At 37.0% G+C, this 25,928-nt stretch overlaps 1 protein-coding gene across 2 annotated transcripts in view; it reads left to right on the forward strand.

The window, feature by feature from the left end:
• The window catches only part of MCMBP (minichromosome maintenance complex binding protein), a 67,894-nt gene that overhangs the window by 5,350 nt on the left and 36,616 nt on the right, over positions 1 to 25,928 (forward strand). For both annotated transcript variants that reach the window (XM_067709234.1, XM_067709235.1), the window contains exons 2-4: positions 16,189 to 16,274; positions 16,883 to 17,023; positions 17,155 to 17,196. In XM_067709234.1, coding sequence (XP_067565335.1) covers positions 16,189 to 16,274; positions 16,883 to 17,023; positions 17,155 to 17,196 — 269 coding nt within the window. The remainder of the gene's footprint in view (positions 1 to 16,188; positions 16,275 to 16,882; positions 17,024 to 17,154; positions 17,197 to 25,928) is intronic.

Below are 25,928 nucleotides of genomic sequence, written 5' to 3' on the forward strand. Positions count from 1 at the left end.
TTGATAGTGTCTTCTGATGCAAATTTTTAATTTTGATGATGTCCAGTTTATCTCTTTTTCCTTTAGTTGCTTATGCTTTTGTTGTCATATTTAGGAAACCATTGTCTTATGCAAGGTCACAAAGATTAACACCTATGTTCTTTCTAAGAATTTTTAAGTTTTAGCTCCTTACATTGAGGTCTTGGATCCATTTTGAATTAATTTTTGTATATGGTATGAGGTAGGGATCCGAATTCATTCTCTAGCATGTGGATATCTAGTTGTCCCAGCATGTTGTGTGTGTGTTTGTGTTTTAACATTTACCAGTTTATTTTGAAGGATATCATAAAGGATGCAGATGAAGAGGTACATAGGGCAAGGTGTGGAAGGGTCCCTTGTGGAAGAGCTTCTGTCTCCATGGAACTTGGGTGTGCTACCCTTTCAGTATGTGGTTGTGTTCACCAGTCTGGAAGCCCCACAGCACTGTTTGTTGAAAAAACTATTCTTCCCCCACTGAATGGGTTTGGCAACTTTGTTTAAAAAATGTGTGTGTGTGTATCATTTGACCATAGATGTATAGCTTTATTTCTGAACTCTCAATTTCATTCCGTTGATCTATATGTTTACCCTTCTGCCAGTACTATGTTGTCTTGATTACTGTAGGTTTGTAGTAAGTTGTTTTTATTTTTTTTTTGCAGAATAATTCTTTATTTTAATTTTTGGCTGTGTTGGGTCTTCGTTTACTTTGCAAGGGCTTTCTCCAGTTGCGGCAAGCGGGGGCCACTCTTCATCGTGGTGCGCCGGCCTCTTCACTGTCGCGGCCTCTCGTTGCGGAGCACAGGCTCCAGACGCGCAGGCTCAGTAGTTGTGGCTCACAGGCCTAGTTGCTCCGCGGCATGTGGGATCTTCCCAGACCAGGGCTCGAACCCGTGTCCCCTGCATTGGCAGGCAGATTCTCAACCACTGCGCCACCAGGGAAGCCCTGTAGTAAGTTTTGAAGTGATATGTGAGTCCTCCAAATTTGTTTTTTTTGTTTTTAAGATCGTTTTGGCTCTTCAGAATCCCTTGTATTTCCATATGAATTTAGGATCAGTCTGTCATTGCTGCAAAAAAAAAAAGGCACTTGGCATTTTGATAGGGATTGCATTGAATGTGTAGTGCGTTTAGTTCTTTTGGTAATAGAGAATAGTAAAGATTACAGATTCTATGATAGGGAGGGTGGGAGGGAGACGCAAGAGGGAGGAGATATGGGGATATATGTATATGTATAGCTGATTCACTTTGTTATAAAGCAGAAGCTAACACACCATTGTAAAGCAATTATACTCTAATAAAGATGTTAAAACAAAAAACAAAACAAAAAAGATTACAGATTCTAGAGCCAGACTGCTGCTTAACTACAGGGCCATACCCAGGATATTTGTCTATAATCATTTTTTAATATCTCCCTTCTTTATACTACAGAATTATTTTCAGTAATAATCATGAAATAAAGCTATATGCAGTGCTTAAGGTAATTACATATTTTCAAAATAGATCTAGACATTGCTTCTATCAATTTCTCCCTGCCCATTTTAGAATTTTTTGTTGTTGAGTTCTGTTATGTTGATGTTGTTTCATGTGGTATGGGTACCACACTTTAGATTTGAATAAGTTTATATTAATTGTATAATTAATGAATTTTTTGTATTAGCAAGTTTCAGCAGACAAAACTCAACTGTTTACTTGGTAGTGTTTATACCTACCTAATAGTTTGAATTTTGGTCTTTTAGTTATAGTTTGATATCATAATATTTTATATAAAGAATTGTCTGATGACTAATAAGTGAATTTTGATAAAACTGAAACATCTGCAAAAGACACAAATTAGAGAGATACCAAATCTTTCCACTGATGTTACTAACATATTTTCATAATTCATTCTTTAGCTTTAAAACAAATAGCCATTTAAGAAGAATACATTTCAATTTTAAGATATGATTCAGATTCAGTAAAATTTTCATGTATGAGTAAAATTTGCACCTACTGCACCTCTCACTTCTCACTGTTTCACTGATTTATTAAACACAAATAACAATTCCAACAAGTTGTCCCATGGAAGATAGAATTGAAGTAACTCAAGTTCTCCTTCTTCATCTTTACAATCACTGGGTTATTGTTTGTTTATTTAAAATCTTTTGTATACATGTAGGACTCTAGAGTACCACAGGGCTTGGGGGATACTAACTGCTCTAACCAAATTTGGACTGTTCTGTACCACTGAGAAATTTACTATCCAGACATATTCATGTAGCTGTGTCTGTTGGGAGCCAAGTGTGTAACTGAGGATTCTTCAAATTACCTTCTATGTAGAATGCAATATTCATTAAAGGTTAAGTAGTAAAAATGTGCTAATTTGACACTACCACATGTATTACTAAAACTCAGCAGTAGTTTTAGTTTAGTTCCCACAATTGTTTGGGATTAATACCAACAAAAGATTTTCCAAGGAAGAATATTTTATCACTGACATGGTTTAGAATTGCCAATTCAGAGTGATGGTAGAAGCAGAATGAATTTTAGTTGGTTTTATTATTTTTAAATTCTCTGCAGGAAATGTATCTGTTATTGCTAGCATTTAGGGTAGACTACTCCTACCACTTCTGTAGTAGGTCACTGCTTGGCCCCTCTTACTTCCTAACTTTGAGTGTGAACATGTCAAATTAATTAACCTTTCTTTACCTCAATTTTATCATCTATAAAATGGGACTAATAAGAGAATCCAGTTTTTAAGCCTGTTAAAAGGATTAAATGAGATAATGCATATAAAGTGCTTAGAATAGTGCCTGGCACAGTCTTCTAAGTGTTCACTAAACATTAGCTACTATACTTTGGTAAAATTTATAATTTACAACCATTATTCTAAACAATATATATTTTACTTCCATTTGAGTCTCAGTGTGTACTTTTCCCCCCATCCTCATTTTTGAAGACTTCTTTAGAGCTGTTTTAAGTTCACCACAAAATTGAGCAGAAGACATAGAGATTTCCCAAATACCTCCTGCCCCACACATGCATAGTCTCCCCTCTGTTATCAACATGTACTACCAGGGTGGTGCATTTGTTATAATTGGTGAACTTACACTGACACATCATTATCACCTAAAGTCCATAGTTTACATTATGGTGCATTCTTGGTGGTGTATATTCTGTCGCTTTGGACAAATGTATAATAATATGTACATACATACATTCCTCATAGCAGCATACAGGATAGTTTCTGTGCCCTAAAAATCCTCTGCGCTCTGCCTGTTAATTCTCCTCTCCCCTCTAACCCCTGGCAACCACTGATCTGTTTTTTACTGTCTCCATAGCTTTTTTTGCCTTTTCCAGAATGTTATATAGTTGGAATCATATAGTATGTAGCTTTTTCAGATCGGCTCCATTCACTTGTGATATGCATTTAAGTTTCCTCCATGTGTTTTCCTAGCTTGATAAGTGCATTTCTTTTTGGCACTACATTCCATTGTCTGGGTATACCACAATTTACTTATCCATTCACCTAGTGGAGGACATCTTAGTTGCTTCTAAGTTTTGGCAGTTACAAATAAAAACTGCTATAAACATTTGTGTATAGGGTTTTCGTGGACATAAGTTTTCAACTCCTTTGGGTAAGTACCACGGAGTGCCATTGGTATGGGTAGAGTATGTTTAGTTTTATATGAAACTGCCAAACTGTCTTCCAGAGTTGCTGTACTATTTTGCATTCCCTCCAGCAATGAATGAGAGTTCCTCTTGTTCCACATCCTCTCCAGCATTTGTTAGTATTCTGGATTTTGGAGTGTAGAGGTAGCTCATTGTTGCTTTAATTTGCATTACCCTAATGATATACAATGTGGTGCATCTTTTGCTTATTTGCCACCTGTATATATTCTTTTTTAAAAATATATCTTTATTGGCGTATAATTGCTTGACAATGGTGTGTTAGTTTCTGCTTTATAACAGAGTGAATCAGCTATACATATCTCCTATACATATCTCCTCCCTCTTGCGTCTCCCTCCCACCCTCCCTATTCCACCCCTCTAGGTGGTCACAATGTATGTATTCTTTTGTGAGGTGTCTGTTCAGGTCTTTGACGCATTTTTTAACTGGGTTGTTCATTTTCTTATTGAGTTTTAAGGGTTCTTTGTCCTCCAGCTTTGTTCTTTGTTCTTCACTATTGCTGGCCATTCTGGGTCTCTTGCCTCTCTATAACTTCAGATTCAGTTTGTCAGTATGCACAAAATAACCTGTTGGAATTTGATTGGAATTTCATTGAATGTATAGGTCAAGTTGGGAAAAACCAACATCTTAAAAATATTGAGTCTTCCTCTCCATGAACATGGACTATCTCTCCATTTATTGAGTTCTTCTTTGATTTCTTTTGAGTTTTGTAGCTTTCCTCCTCTAGATCTTATACATATTTTGTTAGATTTATACCCAAGAACTTAATTTTGGGGAATGCTACTACAAATGATACTATGTTTTTAATTTCAAATTCTACTTGTTCACTGGGAGTACATAGGAAAAGTGATTGACTTTTGTATGTTAGCCTTGCATTCTGTAACCTTGTTTTAATAGCTTATTAGTGCCAGGAGGGTTTTTTTGGTTGATTCTTTTGGGTATTCTATGTGGAAAATCATGTCGTCTGCAAACAGAGAGTTTTATTATTTTCTTTTCCTATCCATATACCTTTATTTCCCTTCCTTGTCTTACTGCATTAGCTAGGACTCCAGTACCATGTTGAAAAGGAGTGGTGAGAGAGGGGGCATCCTTACCTTGTTCCCGTTCTTAGTGAAAAAGCTTCTGGTTTCTCACTTATACTATTTTTAATTCTTCTGTTGCTTTCCTTTTAGATTTACAGGCATGTTCTTTTTTCCTCCAACAATTTTAGATACTAATTCAAGGCTTTCACTGAGGAAATTAGTGTCTCTTTACTGCCCTCCATTGCTTCTACCCAATTTGTGTCAGTCATTGTATATTACCAAAGTTTATAATATTTATATTCTATCTGTGACTATAATTTGTGCTTTGTCTGATCATGTTAGAAAGGTTAAAAATCAGAATAAATGAACTACTGAATATAACCAAAAAGAAATACATGGATATAGAGAGCAAACTAGTGGTTACCAGTGGGGAAGAGGAAGGAAGGAGTGGCAAGATAGGGGTAGGAGATTAAGAGGTGCAAACTACCATGTATAAACTAAGTAAGCTGGAGTACAATCTTGTCGTTAAATTATTTTGGTTTAAGAATAGTCTTTTAAGAACAAGGTCAAATCATTTCTCTTAAACCCCAAGGTTTAATATCAAGCCATAATTTACAGTTTTTCATAATAAAATAGGTCTTGGACTTCATCAAATGCTTGGTTCTGTATCCCCCGAGAAGGTCATTTTTTTTTTCTTTAATCTTTTAGTGTGGCAGATTACACTAATAGATTTTCTAATAACAAACTTGTGCATTATTGGGATAAAAGTACTGCTTGAACATGATTTTTTAAATATATATTCCATTGGATTCAGAAGTTAATAGTTTATATAGGAGTTTTGCTTCTTTATCTTTTGTGAAGTTGCCCTGAAACTTTGCAGAATTTTCTGGACTTGGGACTTCATGGGATTGGGAGGAAGGATTAGCTACTGTTTCTTTTGTTTCTCTCATTGATATTGGACCTACAATTTTTTTTTGACCAAATTGTGATAAAAATAAGAACTCAGTCTTCTAATCTTGTGCCAATTTTGGCAACTTATATTTTTTCAGAAATTCATCCATTTTATCTGAATTTTCAAAATTATTAGTTCATACTTCATGATATTATATATAGTTTTTAGTATTTATCTATAGCATTTCTCCTTTTAAAGTTTTGTTACTTTTTCCTTATAGTTCTGTGTCTTATTTGTATCCTGTTGTTTTTATTTATTTGTATATTTTATTCTTTCTTTCTTTTTATCTTTTTCTCCTGTACAGGCGTGCCAGAAAATTTGTCTGTCTTAATATTAATCATTTGTATTGGTGTTTTTGTTCTCCATTCCATTGATGTCTGCCCTTAGCTTTATTTCCTTTCTTACTCTTTGGTTTGTTTTATTGCTCTTCTTTTTTAATTAAAAATTTTTTTTCTTTTAAATTAATTTATTTTTTGGCTGCATTGGGTCTTTGTTGCTGCATGTGGGCTTTCTCTAGTTGCGGCGAGCAGGGGCTGTTCTTTGTTGCGGTGCACAGGCTTCTCATTGCGGTGGCTTCTCTTGTCGTGGAGCGCGGGCTCTAGGCGCGCGGGCTTCAGTAGTTGTGGCACGTGGGCTCAGTAGTTGTGGCTCACGGGCTCTAGAGTGCAGACTCAGTAGTTGTGGCGCACGGACTTAGTTGCTCCGCGGCATGTTGGATCTTCCCGGACCAGGGCTCAAACCTGTGTCCTCTGAATTGGCAGGCGGATTCTTAACCGCTGCGCCACCAGGGAAGTCCCTATTGCTCTTTTTTTAGCTTCTTAACTTGAATGCTAATAAACTCATCTATTTCCATTCTCTCTTGGTATTTGATAAATGTGTTAAAATCTGTAACTTTCTTCCTAAACGCCACTTTAGTAGCCCACAGATATTAACCTGTACAGGTTTCTTTGTCATCCAAGAGTATTTGATAATTATCACTCCATATTCCTTTCTAAACTAAGGATTTTTTAATAGTATAAGTTTATTTGTTTTTTCTTAAATCATCAAGGACATGAGGATGCAGTTGTTTTAAGCTTTCCTTTTGTTATTGAGTTCTTACCTTGTCACATTTTGGTCGGAAAACATTGTATGTTTCATATCTATTGAGGTTTCCTTTGTGGCTAGTACATAGAACTTTTTGTGAATGTCCTGTGTACTTAAAAAATGCACTCTCTGTTTGGATATTTATATATTTATTAGAGAATTTATTAATTATCTTATTCATTTTGCCATATTATTTGTTTTTGTGTTTTGTGCTTAATTTATGTTTTGAGAGAGCTGTGGAAAAGTCTAATTGTGATTGCTGTTTTATTTTTTTTCTCTTTAGTTTTGAAAGTTGTTGCTTTATGTATTTTGGAGGCTATGTCAGGTATATATGTATCTTATTTTCTTATGTTAAAATTTAATTTACTTATATTTGTATTATTGCATTTTCTCCCCATTGAAGAGAATTTTGACATCATTTTCACTAAGTTCTCCTGGCATTTTATTCACATCATTTTTTTACTCCAGACTGTTATCTTTTCGTGGATGTTCTTTAATGAGCCTGTTGAATCACTCCTTTAATTTGTGTCAGTTGCTTTTTAGGTTTGTTGCTTAGTTTTCATACTGGGATTTTTTTTTTTTCCATTGCGTTCATGAATTCTGTTGTTTCTTGGATCCTGTGTCTACCTCTTTATTGGAGTCTTTTTAAATTTTAAATTCTTTTTAGGAAAGGTTGTGTGAGAAGAAGAATAAGAGGCGCATTACATAATGATAAAATAGTCAATTCACCAAGAGGACCTAAATGTAAATACACCTAGCAAGAGTTTCAAAATACAAGCAGAAACTGACAGAACTAAAAGGAGAAATAGACAAGTCTGCAATTATAGTCGGACATGCTACTACTCTTCGCAGAACTGTACCAGAACTAGTGGAGAGAAAAGCAGCAAGGATATAGAACACCATCAGTCAAATAGATCTCACTATTGTAGAACCCTCTACTTAACAACAGCAGAATACACATTCTTTTCAAGTGCACATGGAACATTCATTCACCAAGGTAAACCACATCCTAAGTCATAAAACAAATATTTAACAAACCTAAGAGAATTGGAATCATCGAAGTATGTTCTCTGACCATAATGTAATTAGAATAGAAATCAGTAACAGATAACAAGAAATTCAGACTTGTGAAAATAACATTCTGAACAATTTGTGGATCAAAAAGAAGTCACAAGGGAAATTTTAAAATATTTTAAACTAAAGGAAAATGACAACACAACATATCAAAATTTGTGAGATAAGCCAAAGATGTACTGAGAGACTTCAAGGGCATTTATTAGAAGAGAAGAAAGGTCTCAAACCAATAATTTAAGCTTATACTTTATGAAACTAGAAAAGAAGAGCAAAATAAACCCAAATCATACAGAACAAAGGAAATAATATGGAGCAGAAATGAATGAAGTTGAAAACAGAAGAAAAAGAAAATCAATGAAACCCAAAGCTCGTTGGGTGTTTTGTTGTTTTTTTACCCAAAAAGATCAATAAAATTCATATGCATCTTCAGACTGGCAAAGAAAAAAGAAAGGAAGACAAAGATTACTGACATCAGGAACGAAATGGGAGATACTGTTAGAGACATGTGAAAGAATAATACAGACACGAAAAGAATAATACAAACAGCTCTCTGGGCATAAATTGAACGACTTGGATGAAATCGACCAATTCCTTAAAAAACACCCTATTAATTTCCTATTTCTTTTGTAACTACCACAAATTTAGTTGCTTAAGACAACATAAATTTATTTTTTTATTACAGTAGAGTTGATTTACAATGTTGTGTTAATTTCTGCTGTATAGCAAAGTGATTCAGATATATATATACACACACACACACACACACACACACACACACATTCTTTTTTATATTCTTTTCCATTATGGTTTACACAAGATATTGAATATAGGTCCCTGTGCTATACAGTAGGACCTTGTTGTTTATCCATTCTATGTATACTATTTCGCATCTGCTAATCCCAAACTCCCAATCCATCCCTCCTCCACCTGCCTTGGCAACCACAAGTCTGTTCTCTATGAGTCTGTTTCTGTTTTGTAGGTAAGTTCATTTGTGTCATATTTTAGATTCCACATATAAGTGATGTCATATGGTAGTTGTCTTTCTCTGTCTTCACTTAGTATGATAATCTCTAGGTCCATCCATGTTGCTGCAAATGGCATTCATTCTTTTTTATAGTCAAGTAGTTTTCATTGTATATATGTTCCACATCTTCTTTATCCATTCATCTGTCGATGGACTTTTAGGTTGATTCCATTTCTTGGCTATTGTGAATAGTGCTGCTGTGAATATAGGGGTTCATGTATCTTTTTGAATTATAGTTTTGTCCATATGTATGCCCAGGACGGGGTTGCTGGATCATATGGTAACTCTATTTTTAGTTTTTTGAGGAACCTCCATACTGTTTTCCATAGTGGCTGCATCAACTTTCATTCTCACCAGCAGTGTGGGAGGGTTCCCTTTTCTCCATACCCTCTCCAGCGTTTGTTACATAAATTTATTATCTTACACTTCTGGAGGTCAGAAGTCTGATTTGGGTCTCACTGGGATAAGATCAAGTTGTCAGCAGGACTGCATTCCTTTCTGGAGGCTCTAGGGGAGAATCTACTTCCTTGTCTTTTTTCCAGCTTCTAGAGTTTGCCAACATTTCTTGGGTTGTGGCCCCCCTCCATCTTCAAAGCCAGCAACAGCTGGTCAAGTTTTTCTCACATCTTCTTACTCAGACTTCCTCTTCTGCCTCCTACCACTTTTAAGGACCCTTGTAGTTACCTTGGATCCCCCCAGATAATCTCCCTGTTTTAAGGTCAGCTCCGCCTAAATTCCCTTTTGCCATGTAACAATATATTCACAGGTTCTGGGGATTAGAATGTGGACATCTTTGCGGGGGGGGGGGTGTGCATTATTCTGTCTACCACGGCCACCTACTATCCAGACTCACTCAAGATAAAATGGAGTTCCCTCCTCTCAGGTCCACTCTCCCTCCATTGCCCACCTGGAACCTCAGTTTTACTTTTTGTCTCTATGCATTTGCTTATTCTAGGTACTTCATATAAGTGGATACAGTATTTGTCTTTTTTGTCTGTATTATTTCACTTAGCATGTTTTTAAGGCACATTCTTGTTGCCGTAATTGTCTTTTGACAAATATACAAAAGCCAATTCAATAGAAAAATAAGATTATTTTCAACTAAGATATTGGAACAATTAGACATTTAAATGCAGAAATATTACTTGCAACCTAAATCTCATGCCTTATAGAAAAACAAACTCAAAATGGGTCATAGATCTAAGTGTTTAAACTGTTAAACTTTTAGAAATAAAGAGAAGATCTTCATGACCCAGGGTTTGGCTATGAGTTCTTAAACATAATTCCAAAGACACAATGCATAAAAACAAAAATTTGATAAATTGGGCTTCATCAAAATTATAAACTTTGTTTTGCAAAAGCATTGTTAGGCAAATGAAAGGCTGAGAGAATATACCTGAAAATCATATATCAGATAAAGGACATATCTAGAATATATAAGGAAAATGTAATGATTATTAAGCCAGTTTAAAAAGGGGCAAAAGATTTAAGTAGATTTGAATGGACACTTCACCAGAGAGGATATAAGGATGGCAAATAACCACATGAAAAGAATTTAGTATCATTAGTCACTAGGGAAATGCAAATTTAAAGCATAATGGGATATCGCAACTACTGGTAGAGCTAAAATTTTTTTTTTTTTTTTTTTTTTTTTGCGATACACGGGCCTCTCACTGTTGTGGCCTCTCCCGTCGCAGAGCACAGGCTCCAGACACGCAGGCTCAGCAGCCATGGCTCATGGGCCCAGCCGCTTCGTGGCATGTGGGATCTTCCCGGACCGGGGCATGAACCCGTGTCCCCTGCATCGGCAGGCGGACTCTCAACCACTGTGCCACCAGGGAAGCCCTAGAGCTAAAATTTTTAAAAAATTTTGACAATACCAGGTAGTGGTAAGAATACAAACAGCTGAATCTCTTATACCTTGCTGGTGAGAATGCAAAATGGTACAGCCACTCTGGGAAATAGGCAGAATCTTAAAATGTTAGTCGTAATAATATATACATATATATATGTATGTGTATATACATACACACATACATATATATATATATACCTAGCTGTCGCATTCTTAGGTTTTTCCCCTAGAGAAATGAAAGCTTATGTTCACACAAAAAGTGTTTATAATGGTTTTATTTATAGTCATCAAAAGTTGGAGACCATCTAAATGTCCTTCAACAGGTGAATGGAGAAACAAATTGTAGTTCGGCTGAACAGTGGAATATTACTCAGCAATAAAAAAGAAATGAACTATTGATACACTTATGTGTTGGGGGTTCCAAAACCAACCGTATGTTTGGAGATTCACTAAAATGACATATATGACTCAGTATGTAGTTGTACTCCTGGCTAAGATTTATTAAAGCAGCATGGTAAGGATACACAGCCGGATCATAAGGGGAAAAGACAGATGGAGTCTCTTGGAATTTATACATAGTTTTCCTTATGCTCTCTCCCATGGGAGAGTTCATAGCTTGGAAGACTCGGTATTGTTAAGATTTCAGTTCTCCTCAAATCTATACTATGCAATATAAACCTAATCAAAATTTCAGCAGACTTTATATAAAAGTCAACAAGTTGTTCCTCAAAATTATTTCGAAAACTTGAGGATCTAGAATAATCAAGACAGACTTGAAGACAAAGATGAAGAACATAACTACCTGATTTTAAGACTAACTATCAAGCTGTAGTGATTAAAACAATATGGTATTGGCATAAGGATAGACAACTAGATCAGTGTAACATAACAGAAAGTCTAGAAATACATTAACGTAAATACAATGAGTTGAGTTTGACAGTAGTGCCAAAGCAATTTATTTATTTATTTATTTTTTAAAAATCTATCATTTATTGCTGCTGAGGACCAACCAGGAGACTTTCCCCCAGTCACAACATCTATTTCTCATCACTGATGGACTTGGAACTATGATAGTTTGCTAATTCTATAGCAGGAAAGATTGGCAGTGTATGAGTGAAGTTCCTGTCTTTGACCATGGGTTTAGTGAGTGCATATGTTTAGTGAGTGGTTATTTTTTGCATATTTTCTCTTTGGTAGATGTGTGACAGTTAATTGTTACTCTGTTTGCCAAAGCAATTTACTGCTAGAAAGTTGTTTAATTAAATAATGCTGGTACAAATGGATATCTTTTTGGAAAAAAATGAGCCTTGATGTCTATGTCACACTATAATCAAAAACATTAATTTGATATGGATTACAGACTTAAATGTGAAAAGTGAAAAACAGGAGAATATCTTTATGACCTTGGGGTCAGTAAACATAAAAGAAAAAATTGAAAAGTTGGACTTCGTCAAAATTGAAAACTTCCCATCAAAGGACACCATTAAGAATGTCAAAAAGCAAGCTACAGATTAGGAGAAAATACTTGCCCTACATATATCTGACAAAAGACTTGCATTCAGAATACACAAAATTTGTACAAATCATTGATGCCACAACAAAATCTTTTTTTTTGGGGGGGCCGTACTGCGTGGATTGTGGGATTTTAGTTCCCCAACCAGCGAGTGAACCCTGGCCATTGGCAGTGAGAGCGTGGGGTCCCAACCACTGGACTGCCAGGGAATTCCCAACAAAATCATTTTTTTAAAAGATGGGCAAAATTAATAAGCAGGCACCTCACAAAAGGATTTATTGGAATGGTCAATAAACATATGAAAAGGTGTACATCACTAGTCCTTAGGGAAATGCATATTCAAACCCCAGTGAAATATTACTGCATACCCAGCACAATGACTAGGATTAAAAAGATTGACAAGACCAAGTGTTGGTGAGGTTATATAGAATCCTCATATGCTGTTGGTGAGAGTGTGAAAGTGTAAATATTTTTTGTTCCTCAGTTCCCCTGACCACTTAAACTAGGGCAGGATTGAGTGCAGTGGTGCCCACATTCAGATGGCCAGGAATTCATGGGAAATATAATAGAGTGATATGTGTGTGCTCAGCAGGTCTCTTGGTTGCAAATGGCCCAACTCGATTCTGCTTAAACCAGAGAAGATGAATACGTTGTCTCAGGTAACGGTTCCTGAGAGGGTTAACGTCAGGCTCAATTACAGCCAAATACTTCACACTGTGTCTACAGAAATCAGCCTTTTTACTCCACTTTCCTCTGGGATGGCTTAGTTTTCAGACAGACCTTGGTCACTGTGGCCACATGCAGCTGCGGGATTATAACCTATAATGTTGAGCCCAGCTACTAAGCCTTATTCCCAGGATTGTCCTTGATTGATGCATCCCTAAACTGATCATCAGAACCACTGTGAGGTCTAGGTCAGGTCCACCCTTGGGCTGGGAGTAACGGTGCTGTGGTTCCTCCCTCAAAAAGAGGCACTGTCACTAGAAAAAGGGGAAATGGATGCTAGTCTTGCGAAACAACCTATTTTCTCTACATTGTACTTATTTAATGTTTATTTCTCTAACTCCGATAGCTATGTCCCAGGCCCTTGCTAGACCCTGGAAATGTAAAGGTGAATTGTTTGTGAATAGAGAGCAGATCTGTAGCCTGGCATTGAAAACTCTGTGATGTGTTTGGCCTCCTCTTCCTTTTGTTCAGTAGCTTTATTCTTTTCCAGGCACTTTGTGCTCCATGTATTTGAATTTCTGGTAGTGTCCATCCTTGTCCTTGGTTTACCATTACTCTTTCTTCCCCCAGAGTGCTCTACGTCTGGAATATGCCCATCCCTCATACCTCAACATGTTTCAGTTCTACCCTTCTTCCCAGGCCTGGCTCAAACACCTCTTTCAGAAGCCCTCACTGAGATTTTTTTGACCTACGTTAGTTTCTCTTCTTTGCTTTTGCCTGTTATTCTATCCATAGCTTATCTTAGCTTTAAGTTCCTTCAATTTTAAATATCCTGATAGCACCTGGCAGAGTGCTGGGCACACAGTAGGCTTAATAAATAATGGATAGTTATTGTATTCTTTTTTTTTTAAAGAAGGTGTTGGGGGTAGGAGTTTATTAATTTATTTATTTTTACTGTGTTGAGTCTTCGTTTCTATGCGAGGGCTTTCTCTAGTTGTGGCAAGCGGGGGCCACTCTTCATCGCGGTGCGTGGGTCTGTCACGATTGTGGCCTTTCTTGTTGCGGAGCACAGGCTCCAGATTCGCAGGCTCAGTAGTTGTGGCTCATGGGCCTAGTTGCTCCGCAGCATGTGGGATCCTCCCAGACCAGGGCTCGCACCCGTGTCCCCTGCATTAGCAGGCAGATTCTCAACCACTGTGCCACCAGGGAAGCCCAGTTATTGTACTCTTGATAATTTTGGAATTATCTATTGCAGTCCTTTAATTGTCCAGCAGTACCAGATATTAGTAAGCTGGCCTTTACTTAAGAACATTTTGTATGCATGTAAGTTACTTAGAAGTAACTTACTGCTTCCCAATCACTCTTTGATGTAGCCTCATCACCTGTGATGTGGTATATTCAAGTTTCTTACACAAATGCAGTCAGCATAGTGGTGTTCACAGTCATGGCTGCATGTAGGTCTTTTCTTTAAACATCCATTTGGACTAGAAGCAAAAATACCCATTCTGGTCCCCTCCCCCCACCGTCCAATTCAGTAATCATTTATTGGCATGTGTCTAGTAGAGTAGTGGTTCTCAAATGTTAGTGTGCATCAGAATCACCTCAAGGGTATTTTAAAACATGAATCGCTAGACTTCACCTCCAGAGTTTCTGATTCAGTAGGTCTTGGATGGGCTGAAGAATTTGCCTAACAACCACTCAGGTGGTGCTAATACTGCTAGTCTGGGGACCAAGCTTTGAGGACTGGTTTACTAGTAGTAGATTTAACCCTCATTGCACATCAGAATCACTTCCTCGTTTTTCACCTCCATGAGTTCTTTTTAAGAACTGTCCTTTGCTCAGTTAAGTGAAAGCATTTGGAATCTCTGCTGCAGCATGGTGTTAGCAGGATTTTATGAGTATTTCTAACAGAATCAGCTCCACAACAAATATAGACAAAATTCCTTTACGCCACATCTCCATAGCACCTGTGTGATGAGTATGGTACCTGTGTGATGGTGGAAGTACTGACCAGCTATGGTTAGGTAGTTCTAGTTCATGAAAACATATATTCCTAATTCTGTTGATGATTCACTCTTTGGTCTTGACCAATTCCCATAATTTTTCAAAGTCTGGTTTTCTTTAACATGACATTAAAAACACCTTTCTCTGATTTTGCAATCATCATTGCAAGAAGCATAAAATGGATGCTGAATCTTGGGAGCAGGGCAAGTTTCATGATAATTGTCTGAGGTATCTCCTGTAGATTGCTTATTAGTTGTAAGGGGAAGAAAGTAACTACAGTGGAGAAATTGGCTGTCACTTTGGGTGATGAAAATTAACGTCATCGATGAGGGGAAGATGGACATCTTGTCTCTAAATGATGTACCTACAAGGGCACAGCATCCTTATGTAGCACTCTGACTGGTAACACGTAACTGCAATCTACTCATAAGGAAACGTCAGACAGACCCAGTGAGGAGATTTCTATTTTTTAATAAAGGGTTTGTATTCTGCAGTGTCAGTGTCATAAGAGATAAAGATTGAGGAACTGTTCCAGAATAAAGGAGATTAAAAAAACACGATAGCTAAAAGCAGTATGTGATTTCTAGACTGGGTCCTGTACTGAAGTGGAAAAAGTGCAATAAAGGATAGTGTTGGGTCAAATGACAAGTTGGAATATGGATGGTAGATTAGATAAAATGTATTGTATCAATTTTGAATTTCCTGAGATTGATAACAAGTACTGTGGTTATATAAGATAATCTCCTTATTCTTAGGAAACACATTGAACTATTTAAAGGTAAAAATAAATGATGTGTGTAATGTAATCTCAGGTGAGTCAGAAAAATATGTGGGAGAGAGAGAGCAAGCAAATAAAGTAAATGGGGCAAGGTTACAGGTGTTCTTTGTAATTATCATTGTGACATATTTTTCACTGTGACTTTTTGAAAGTTTGAAATTATTCCCAAATAAAAACTTAAAAAAAAAAAACCACCACCACTCTCTGCTCTTCATTTCAGGGTAATTGTAAAAATTTTTTAAAATCTGTATAAAAATGTTTTCAAAGATCAGTCTGCTTTTCAAATGATGGTTCCTGTTCTGCTTTGTCTGGGGAGTCTCGTATCTCATTCTGTGGGTGTCCTCAGGAGATTGTTAGCTCCTGAGAGCCTGCAGGGGGTCAGCCTCGCCCTGATTGTAATATCCAAACCCCCAACAGGGCAGCTTCTGGTGTCTTGTTCAGTGCTTCCAATAAGGTGCACACTAAACTAATGTGTGAACATTGTCTATTATTATAGATTGTACTTTCAGCTTTGAACAGTATATTTTTCTTTCAGCTCAAAATGGAGTTAATCCTGGCTGGGAGAAGAAAGTAATTGAGTATTTTAAGGAAAAGCTGAAGGAAAATAATGCTCCTAAATGGGTGAGCTCATTGCTATTGGGGGGGGGAGGGGGGTGGCGAGGGTTGGGCAGACTTGCAGTTTCTCACAGTAGAGCAGTAATCCACATACAGTTTAAATATATATAAATTAATGTTCACTGCCCTGTGCTTTAAGTGCATATGTATTAAAAGGTTTTTGGTCTCTTTTGCAACTTAAACTTAAATTCAAGCAAATAAGTGCTTCTATATTGGCGCCTCTAGGTGGCAGTAATTGACCATGAAAAAAATGGGTAGTTGTGAGAGATTCGATTATCTTTTGTTTTATTACCTTCATTTTAAAAGAGTTGACATGTACGAGTTTTAAGAGAGGAACTCAACAAAGCAAATGCCTTTCTGCTAATTGGAAAGTGTTGTGAAGGAAAAGCATCCTTTTACATTATAGTCAAATGTCATCATACAAACTTGCGAGAACACAGGAAGTACTTTTTTTTAGCAATTGTGTTATATTAACCATTGGGATCATTTGGCTCCCGTGATTTTGTGTGTGTGTGTGGGAATTGCGGTTTGAGTCTGGATATATATGTCTATGTATATGTACTTAATGTTTTATACACAGAATATTTTGACTTGATTGTTCGTTTTCGTTAAAGGTACCATCATTGAATGAAGTTCCCCTTCATTATTTGAAACCTAACAGTTTTGTCAAGTTCCGTTGCATGATTCAGGATATGTTTGACCCTGAATTTTACATGGGAGTTTATGAAACCGTTAACCGAAACACAAAAGCACGTGTATGTATTGCTTTATTCATGAAACTTACTGTTTACAATTAGTAGTATTAATTTTGTCCTTGTGTTGTTTATGGTAATTTTCATTCTGATAGATTGATATAATACTGTTATTTTTTTGCTTTGGGTCATAGGTTCTTCATTTTGGAAAATATAGAGATGTAGCAGAGTGTGGGGTATGTATACTTAAAATATATTCACTGATATGATTTTTTTTTTGATCTAAAAATCTCTTAGAAGGTGGAATATTGTAAATGAAAAAATTCCTTTCTTTTCCTAATACCTATATACCTGCTTTTTAAAATTACAGGTTATGATAAGTTCTTTTAAAATGAAAAGTAGAAGAAAAATGAAAGAAGATTAATTTAGGGCTTTACACGTGCTTAATTAAATTTGATTAAATCCTGCCCTCTTTTCCTGGGAGGAAAAAAGTAAACTTAAGCTTTCTTTGATAAAAGGAAGTAATAGAAACTCTCTTACATATCAGTAATGGGAAAGGGAAGAAGACAGAATCCTGGATATAATTGTAGTTGTAAAAGGGGTAGTTTTGAGATAGAAACTTACTAGAAAAGCAATTAGAGGAACCACAGTATATCTGCATTTTCTTTGGTATTGCTTTTCTGATAGTAGAAGAACAACATGCAGAATTAAACTTAATTTCATTCAGACACCTGTTCAACATGGCTGGCATTGTGACTGGGGAAAGTTTAAAACTTATTTCTGGTTTAATAGTAGAAGAAGATTATCAGCATGTCAAAATATATTAACTAAAAATATCTCATATTTTGCTTTTTGTGTGTTTTTCATGTGGTACTATTGAAACACAGGTGGTAATTTTCAATTGTTAGAAAGAAAACAAGTATCACAGGTAGGGATTGACCAGGCAGGTGCTGAGGCACGACCCCAGTAGAAAGGTGAACCTCAGTAGTTACCTCCATTCTGGATCTATTAGATTTCTGCTTTGCAGTCCAGAATCTTAGTTTAATCGGGTTATTTAGGGCTTTTTACATTCTGGGAGTCTGTCTCCTGCTTACCCAAACCTCAAGAGGTTAATATATAAACCCTAATCCCAGCTTGTTAATTCACAGTATAAATTGTTTCTGTTGAATAAATGTTTTAGCCCAGCGGGCTGATCTGTATGGAAGAAAAGCCCTAATTTGAAAGTTTGCTATAAAGAAAAAATGATAACTTCCTATACTTATTTAGAGTAAGGGACTCACGAATGATGGATTCGTTTAATCTTACACATGATGGCCTCCAGCTCTCCCATGTCTTTTTCCTTTAGGGTGCCCCATAGCATGCACCATTGTGCAAGTCTAGTGAATCAACTTGAGGTTTCCTGCATCCCTTGTTTGAGGGGCCCTAAGCCATATTAGGCTAATAAATTAATACACATTTTTTTCCCTAGTACACAATAATGCAGTGTCTCTATAGCTCAACAATCTCAGCCCCTGGAAATGGGAAAATGAAATAGGTGAGACTGTCTATCTGTGACACTCCCAAAGGCAAAGAGTTTTTATTTTGTACTACGTTGCTAAAGAGTCATAAGTAAAAGCACCACACCAGGAAAAGGGAACTTTGGCCCTGGAAAGAAATACAGAAAAAACTTAGCTTATATATATTATCTCAGGCTCAATTGATATCTCTGGGATTCTTTCTTTGTTTCCTTTCTTTCTTTCTTTTTCTCTTAAAAAACAGAATATAGATTTTACTTACTTTTAAGGGTTTTTTTTGGTACTCTAAAAGTAATATGTGTTTGTTGAAATAATTTTTTCAATATTACATCTTGGGTCCTCTCTGCCTCTTATCTCTAAGTATATTTGAAATAGAGAATATGCCTTTTCTAAGGAATAATATCTGACTTTTAAATCTCATCTCAGAGCTACCTCGTAATGAGTATTTCACTAAATTCCTATTTAATGGGCTAATTCTGATAGCTTTTTATGAGAGAGACAGTGGGATTACCATGAGCACTGTCTTTGAAAAAATTTAATAAAATAACATGTTTATTTAAAGGGAGTTAATTTTTTTTTCATTTTTCCTTTAACATCTTTATTGGAGTATAATTGCTTTACAATGTTATGTTAGCTTCTGCTGTATAAAAAAGTGAATCAGCTATATGCATACGTATATCCCCATATCTCCTCCCTCTTGAGCCTCCCTCCCACCCTCCTTATCCCACCCCTCTAGGTGGTGGCAAAGCACCAAGCTGATCGCCCTGTGCTATGCAGCTGCTTCCCACTAGCTACCTACTTTACATTTGGTAGTGTATATATGTCAATGTTACACTCTCACTTCGTCCCAGCTTACCCTTCCCCCTCCCCGTGTCCTCAAGTCCATTCTCTACGTCTGTGTCTTTATTCCTGTCCTGCCCCTAGGTTCATCAGAAACTTTTTTTTGTTTTTTTAGATTCCATATATATATGTTAGCATACGGTATTTGTTTGTTTTTCTCTTTCTGACTTACTTCACTCTGTATGACAGACTGTAGGTCTATCCACCTCACTACAAATAACTCAATTTCGTTTCTTTTTATGGCTGAGTAATATTCCATTGTATATATGTGCCACATCTTCTTTATCCATTCATCTGTCGATGGACACTTAGGTTGCTTCCATGTCCTGGCTATTGTAAATAGAGCTGCAATGAACATTGTGGTACATGACTCTTTTTGAATTATGGTTTTCTCAGGGTATATGCCCAGTAGTAGGATTGCTAGGTCATATGGTAGTTCTATTTTTAGTTTCCTAACGAACCTCCCTACTGTTCTCCATAGTGGCTGTATCAATCTACATTCCCAGCAACAGTGCAAGAGGGTTCCCTTTTCTCCACACCCTCTCCAGCATTTATTGTTTGTAGATTTTTTGATGATGGCCATTCTAGCCGGTGTGAGATGATACCTCATTGTAGTTTTGATTTGCATTTTTCTAATGATTAGTGATGTTGAGCATCGTCTCATGTGTTTGCTGGCCATCTGTATATCTTCTTTGGAGAAATGTCTGTTCAGGCCTTCTGCCCGTTTTTGGATTGGGTTGTTTGTTTTTTTCATATTGAGCTGCATGAGCTGCTTGTGTATATTTTGGAGTTTAATCCTTTGCCCATTGCTTTGTTTGCAGACATTTGCTTCCATTCTGAGGGTTGTCTTTTCATCTTGTTTATGGTTTCCTTCACTGTGCAAAAGCTTTTAAGTTTCATTAGGTCCCAATTGTTTATTTTTGTTTTTATTTCCATTTCTCTAGAATGTGGGTCAAAAAGGAACTTGCTGTGATTTATGTCTGTGTTCTGCCCATGTTTTCCTCTAAGAGTTTTATAGTGTTTGGCCTTACATTTAGGTCTTTAATTCATTTTGAGTTTATTTTTATGTATGGTGTTAGGAAGTGTTCTAATTCCATTCTTTTACATGTAGCTGTCCAGTTTTCCGAGCACCACTTATCGAAGAGGCAATCTTTCCTCCATTGTATACTCTTGCCTCCTTTATCAAAGATAAGGTGACTGTGTGTGCATGAGTTTATCTCTGGGCTTTCTATCCTGTTCCATTGAACTATATTTCTGTTTTTGTGCCAGTACCATACTGTCTTGATTACTTTAGCTTTTTTTTCTTAAATCTATTTATTTTATTTATTTTATTTCTGGCTGTGTTGGGTCTTCGCTGCTGTGCGCGGGCTTTCTCTAGTTGCAGCTAGCAGGGGCTACTCTTCGTTGTGGTGCATGGGGTTCTTGTTGTGGATCACAGGCTCTAGGCATGCGGGCTTCAGTAGTTGTGTCTCAGGAGCTCTAGAGCGCAGGCTCGGTAGTTGTGGCACACGGGCTTAGTTGCTCTGTGGCATGTGGGATCTTCCCAGACCAAGGCCCGAACCCATATCCCCTGCATTGGCAGGTGGATTCTTAACCTCTGCACCACCAGGGAAACCCTTGATTACTGTAGCTTTGTAGTATAGTCTGAAGTCCTGGAGCCTGATTTCTCCAGCTCCGTTTTTCTCAAGATTGCTTTGGCTATTTGGGGTCTTTTGTGTTGCCATACAAATTGTGCGATTTTTTGTTCTAAGTTCTGTGAAAAATGCCATTGGTAGTTTGATAGGGATTGCACTGAATCTGTAGATTGCTTTGTGTAGTATAGTCATTTTCACAATGTTGATTCTTCCAATGCAAGAACATGGTATATCTCTCCATCTGTTTGTGTCATCTTTAATTTCTTTCATCAGTGTCTTATAGTTTTCTGCATACAGGTCTTTTGTCGCCTTAGGTAGGTTTATTCCTAGGTATTTTATTCTTTTTGTTGCAGTGGTAAATGAGATTGTTTCCTTAATTTCTCTTTTGGATTTTTCATCATTAGTGTATAAGAATGCAAGAGATTTCTGTGCATTAATTTTGTGTCCTGCTACTCTACCTGATATTTTGATTAGCTCTGGTATTTTTCTGGTAACATCTTTAGGATTCTCTGTGTATAGTATCATGTTATCTGCAAACAGTGACAGCTTTACTTCTTCTTTTCCTATTTGGATTTCTTTTATTTCTTTTTCTTCTCTGATTGCTGTGGCTAAAACTTTCAAAACTGTGTTGAATAATAGTGGTGAGAGTGGGCGACCTTGTCTTGTTCCTGATCTTAGAGGAAATGGTTTCAGTTTTTCACCATTGAGAACGATGTTGCCTGTGGGTTTGTCATATATGACCTTTATTATGTTGAGGTAGGTTCCCTCTATGCCCACTTTCTGGAGAGTTTTTATCATAAATGGGTGTTGAATTTTGTCAAAAGCCTTTTCTGCATCTATTGAGATTATCATATGGTTTTTTAACCTTCAGTTTGTTAATATGGTGTATCATATTGATTGATTTGCATATATTGAAGAATCCTTGCATTCCTGGGATAAACCCCACTTGATCATGGTGTATGATCCTCTTAATGTGCTGTCGAATTCTGTTTGCTAGTATTTTGTTGAGTATTTTTGCATCTATGTTCATCAGAGATATTGGCCTGTAGTTTTCTTTTTCTGTGACATCTTTGTCTGGTTTTGGTATCAGGGTGATGGTGGCCTCATAGAATGAGTTTGGGAGTGTTCCTCCCATTGCTGTATTTTGGAAGAGTTTGAGAAGGATTGGTGTTAGCTTTTCTCTAAAAGTTTGATAGAATTCGCCTGTGAAGACATCTGGTCCTGGGCTTTAGTTTGGAAGATTTTTTTTTTTTTTTTTTGCGGTATGCGGGCCTCTCACTGTTGTGGCCTCTTCCGTTGCGGAGCACAGGCTCTGGACGTGCAGGCTCAGCGGCCATGGCTCACGGGTCTAGCCGCTCCGGGGCATGTGGGATCTTCCCGGACCGGGGCACGAACCCGTGTCCCCTGCATCGGCAGGTGTACTCTCAACCACTGCGCCACCAGGGAAGCCCTGTTGGAAGATTTTTAATCACAGTCTCAATTTCAGTGCTTGTGATTAATCTGTTTATATTTTCTATTTCTTCCTGCTTCAGTTTCAGAAGGTTGAGCTTTTCTAAAAATGTGTCCATTTCTTCCAGGTTGTCCATTTTATTGGCATATAGTTGCTTGTAGTAATCTCTCATGATCCTTTATATTTCTGCAGTGTCAGTTGTTACTTCTCCTTTTTCATTTCTAATTCTGTTGATTTAAGTCTTCTCCCTTTTTTTCTTGATGAGTCTGGCTAATGGTTTATCCATTTTGTTTATCTTCTCAAAGAACCAGCTTTTAGTTTTATTGATCATTGCTACTGTTTCCTTCATTTCTTTTTCATTTATTTCTGAACTGATCTTTATGATTTCTTTCCTTCTGCTAACTTTGGGATTTTTTTGTTCTTCTTTCTCTAATTGTTTTAGGTGTAAGATTAGGTTGTTTACTTGAGATTTTTCTTGTTTCTTGAGTTAGGATTGTGTTGCTATAAACTTCCCTCGTAGAACTGCTTTTGCTGCATCCCATAGCTTTTGGGTTGTTGTGTTTTCATTGTCATTTGTTTCTAGGTAGTTTTTGATTTCCTCTTTGATTTCCTCAGTGATCTCTTGGTTATTTAGTAGCATATTGTTTAGCCTCCATGTGTTTGTATTTTTTACAGTTTTTTTTTTCCTGTAATATCTAGTCTCATAGCGTTGTGGTCAGAAAAGATACTTAATACGATTTCAATTTTCTTAAATTTACTAAGGCTTGATTTGTAACCCAAAATATGGTCTGTCCTGGAGAATGTTCCATGAGCACTTGAGAAGAAAGTGTATTCTGTTGTTTTTGGCTGGACTGTCCTATAAATATCAATTAAGTCCATCTTGTTTAATGTGTCATTTAAAGCTTGCATTTCCTTAATTTATTTTCATTTTGGATGATCTGTCCATTGGTGAAAGTGGGGTGTTAAAGTCCCCCTACTATTTTTGTGTTACTGTCGATTTCCCCTTTTATGGCTGTTAGCATTTGTCTTATGTATTGAGGTGCTCCTATGTTGGGTGCATATATATTTATAATTGTTATATCATCTTGGATTGATCCCTTGATCATTATGTAGTGTCCTTCTTTGTCTCTTGTAATAGTCTTTGTTTTAAAGTCTATTTTGTTTGATATGAGGATTGCTACTCCAGCTTTCTTTTGATTTCCATTTGCATGGAATATCTTTTTCCATCCCCTCACTTTCATTCTGTATGTGTCCCTAGGTCTGAAGTGGGTCCGTTGTAGACAGCATATGTACGGGTCTTGTTTTGGTATCCATTCAGCCAGTCTGTTTCTTTTTGTTGGAGCATTTAATCCATTTACATTTAAGGTAATTATTGATATTTATGGTCCTATTACCATTTTCTTAATTGTTTTGGGTGTTTTTTAAACATCTTTATTGGAATATAGTGGCTTTACAGAGGTGTGTTAGTTTCTGCTTTATAACAAAGTGAATCAGCTATGCATATATCCCCATATCTCTTCCCTCTTGCGTCTCCCTCCCTCACACCCTCCCTATCCCACCCCTCTAGGTGGTCACAAAGCACCAAGCTGATCTCCCCTGTGCTATGTGGCTGCTTCCCATTAGCTATCTGTTTGATATTTGGTAGTGTATATATGTCCATGCCACTCTCTCACTTTGTCCCATCTTACCCTTCTCCCTCCCCACATCCTCAAGTACATTTTCTAGTAGGTCTGTGTTTTTATTCCCGTCCTGTCCCTAGGTTCTTCATGACCATTTTGGGTTTTTTTTTTTTTTTTTTTTTTTTTAGATTCCATATATATGTGTTAGCATACGGTATTTGTCTTTCTCTTTCTGACTTACTTCACTCAGTATGACAGACTCTAGGTCCATCCACCTCACTACAAATAACTCAGTTTCGTTTCTTTTTATGGCTGAGTAATATTCCATTGTATATATGTGCCACATCTTCTTTATCCATTCATCTGTCGATGGACACTTAGGTTGCTTCCATGTCCTGGCTATTGTAAATAGTGCTGCAGTGAACATTGTGGTCCATGGCTCTTTTTGAATTATGGTTTTCTCAGGGTATATGCCCAGTAGTGGGATTGCTGTGTCGTATGGTAGTTCTATTTTTAGTTTTTTAAGGAACCTCCATACTGTTCTCCATAATGGCTGTATCAATTTACATTCCCACCAACAGTGCAAGGAGGGTTCTCTTTTCTCCACACCCTCTCCAGCATTTATTGTTTGTAGATTTTTTGATGATGGCCATTCTGATGGATGTGAGGTGATACCTCATTGTAGTTTTGATTTGCATATCTCTAATGATTAGTGACGTTGAGCATCCTTTCACGTGTTTGTTGGTAATCTGTGTGTCTTCTTTGGAGAAATGTCTATTTAGGTCTTCTCATTTTTGGATTGGGTTGTTTGTTTTTTTGATATTGAGCTGTATGAGCTGCTTATAGATTTTGGAGATTAATCCTTTGTCGGTTGCTTCATTTGCAAATATTTTCTCCCATTCTGAGGGTTGTCTTTTCATCTTGTTTATGGTTTCCTTTGCTGTGCAAAAGCTTTTAAGTTTCATTAGGTCCCATTTGTTTATTTTTGGTTTTATTTCCATTTTTCTAGGAGGTGGGTCAAAAAGGATCTTGCTGTGATTTATGTCATAGAATGTTCTGCCTGTGGTTTCCTCTAAGAGTTTGATAGTGTCTGGCCTTACATTTAGGTCTCTAATCCATTTTGAGTTTATTTTTGTGTATGGTGTTAGGGAGTGTTCTGATTTCATTCTTCTTTTTTTGGGGGGGGGTGTACACGGGCCTCTCACTGTTGTGGCCTCTCCCGTTGCGGAGCACAGGCTCCGGACGCGCAGGCTCAGCAGCCATGGCTCACGGGCCTAGCCACTCTGCAGCATGTGGGATCTTCCCGGACCGGGGCACGAACCTGTGTCCTCTGCATCGGCAGGCAGACTCTCAACCACTGCGCCACCAGGGAAGCCCCTAATTTCATTCTTTTACATGTAGCTGTTCAGTTTTCCCAGCACCACTTATTGAAGAGGTTGTCTTTTCTCCATTGTATATTCTTGCCTCCTTTATCAAAAATAAGATGACAGTATGTGTACGCGTTTATCTATCTCTGGGCTTTCTATCCTGTTTCTTGGTTTGTTTTTGCATGTCTTTTCCTTCTCTTGTGTTTCCTGCCTGGAGAGGTTCCTTTAGCATTTGTCGTAAAGCTGCTTTGGTGGTACTGAATTCTCTTAATGTTTGCTTATCTGTAAACGTTTTAATTTCTCCATCGAATCTGAATGAGATCCTTGCTGGGTTGAGTAATCTTGGTTGTAGGGTTTTCCCTTTAATCACTTTAAATATGTCCTGTCACTCCTTTCTGGTTTGCAGAGTTTCTGCTGAAAAACCAGCTGTTAACCTTATGGGGATTCCCTTGTATGTTATTTGTTGCTTTTCCTTTGCTGATTTTAATTTTTTTTCTTTGTATTTAATTTTTGATAGTTTCATTAATATGTGTCTTGGTGTGTC

This window comes from Pseudorca crassidens, chromosome 16 (genome assembly GCF_039906515.1).
Source record: "Pseudorca crassidens isolate mPseCra1 chromosome 16, mPseCra1.hap1, whole genome shotgun sequence".
Classification (NCBI taxonomy): domain Eukaryota; kingdom Metazoa; phylum Chordata; class Mammalia; order Artiodactyla; family Delphinidae; genus Pseudorca; species Pseudorca crassidens.